Raw genomic sequence first — 1,840 nt, 5'->3', positions numbered from 1 at the left:
ATTTTTTATGCCAATAATCTTTTTTATTTATTTAATTTGAATAATTTAAGTTCGAAACTTTTATAATATCAATGATAATTATTATTCTATTATATAATATTATTATAAAAACAATTTTCTCGTTGAATCAAGCTTCAAACCATTTTAATTTTTATTCGAAATGATAAGAAATTAACAATTAATATTTTATTACAAACAATTGAAATGTAAAACTTGAATTATCAAAGTAGTGAGTGATGGGTATTATTGACGGCTATTCCATGATGATCATTTCTCAACAGTTTAAGACCATTAATGACTTCATTAACATTGAATTTGTATGCAAGAAGTATGCCAATAATATGGCAAAATTTCATTATAACCCCATATCTCTCACACCAAAAACAAGACGTTTTTTTCCAAATTTGAACACACTTCGTTTGTATACAAAAAACGATTTATTATTTACAGACTTAAACATTACATCGCATCACGTTGAGTATAAAACCAAATTGAAATCTTCTGATTTTGAAGAAAAAACGCTTTCTGATATTTTAGATAGAGCATTTCCTACAACATATCACAGAATATGTTACAGTGGATATAATCATCGTGATGATATTGTGACTATCCCCGATGGTGTTCAAAGTCTTTCAAAGTGGTGTTTGGAAATGTACAGTGCACAGACAATTCACATTCCAGAGAGTGTAGTGGAGATTGGAAGGTCGACGTTTGAGTGTTGTAACATGGTAGAGCATTTGTACCTCCCTTCACACCTTACGAAACTAAGTGCGGCGTTCACATATGTCTACAATTTGAGAGATCTTGTGATACCATCACTTGTGACATATCTTCACGATGGACTTTTTGTAAACTGCACGGAACTTACTAAAGTCGATTTTTCAAGTGATATCACCACACTTCCTGAATACCTTTTTTATTCATCAGGAAAAGGAAAATATGAAGTGCCTAATACCATTACAAAGATGGATGATTATGCTTTTGCTGAGAGCAATTGGAAGACTGTTATTGTACATGAAAACGTGACTGATTTCGGCAAAGGGATATTCAAAAATGCCCGTGTCGAACTTGTTGAACTTCCAAACAGTTTGTCTGAATTTGGAGATGAAATGTTCTGTGAATGCACTTTTTTGACAAAAATCAATTTACCACCACACCTGACAAGAATTGGTGCAAAATGTTTTGTTGAATGCAGTGATTTAAAAGAGATAAAATTGCCAACCACAATCCAAATATTAGACGACAGCTGTTTTGGAGATGTTGAAGTCAATAACAAATTTTCGGAATTAAAAAATCTAAAAGAAGTGGGTGGAGATGTGTTATATAAATTCCATCCCACATCTTTTGTTATTCCTGATAATTACAAAGTGGCAAATTGGTTGTTTGATAATTGCAAAGAGCTTACAGCAGTTACTTTTAATCAAACAATTTGTGAGTTGAACAACACGTTTTGTTGTTGCGAAAGACTCAAAAAAATTGTGATACCTGTAACTATCACCAAAATCGGTGATTCGTGTTTCTTAAATTGTTCTTCTCTCACGCAAATTGATCTTTCAAACACTATTTGTGAACTTGGAGATTTAGCATTTGAAAATTGCGTGTCATTAAGTACTTTGTCACTTCCAAAAAACGTCACGAAACTTGGAAAGAAGTGCTTTAAAAATTGTGGAGTACTTTCACATATTGATACAAAGTATATCAAACAAATCGGCAAGTCGTGTTTTAAAAATTGTAAACAACTTGGCACAATTAATGTAGAATTAACAACAGAATTTGAAATGTCATGCTTTTCACATTGCAATTTGAACGAAATTGTTTTTCCGAATGATGTGATAAAAGA

The 1,840-nt window shown here is 31.6% G+C and overlaps 1 protein-coding gene across 1 annotated transcript; it reads left to right on the top strand.

The window, feature by feature from the left end:
• Window positions 1-236: 236 nt before the first annotated feature.
• EIN_367130 (hypothetical protein) lies at window positions 237-1,840 on the top strand (the record flags this gene model as incomplete). Its single annotated transcript, XM_004253541.1, has 1 exon — window positions 237-1,840. A coding segment is annotated over one exon (1,604 nt), but the record flags the coding sequence as incomplete, so codon positions are not given.

The sequence above is a fragment of the Entamoeba invadens genome (assembly GCF_000330505.1).
Source record: "Entamoeba invadens IP1 unplaced genomic scaffold scaff_1105074725429, whole genome shotgun sequence".
Taxonomy (NCBI): domain Eukaryota; phylum Evosea; order Mastigamoebida; family Endamoebidae; genus Entamoeba; species Entamoeba invadens.
The sequence above is the reverse complement of the archived record's forward strand: the minus strand, read 5'-3'. Positions and strand labels throughout refer to the sequence as shown.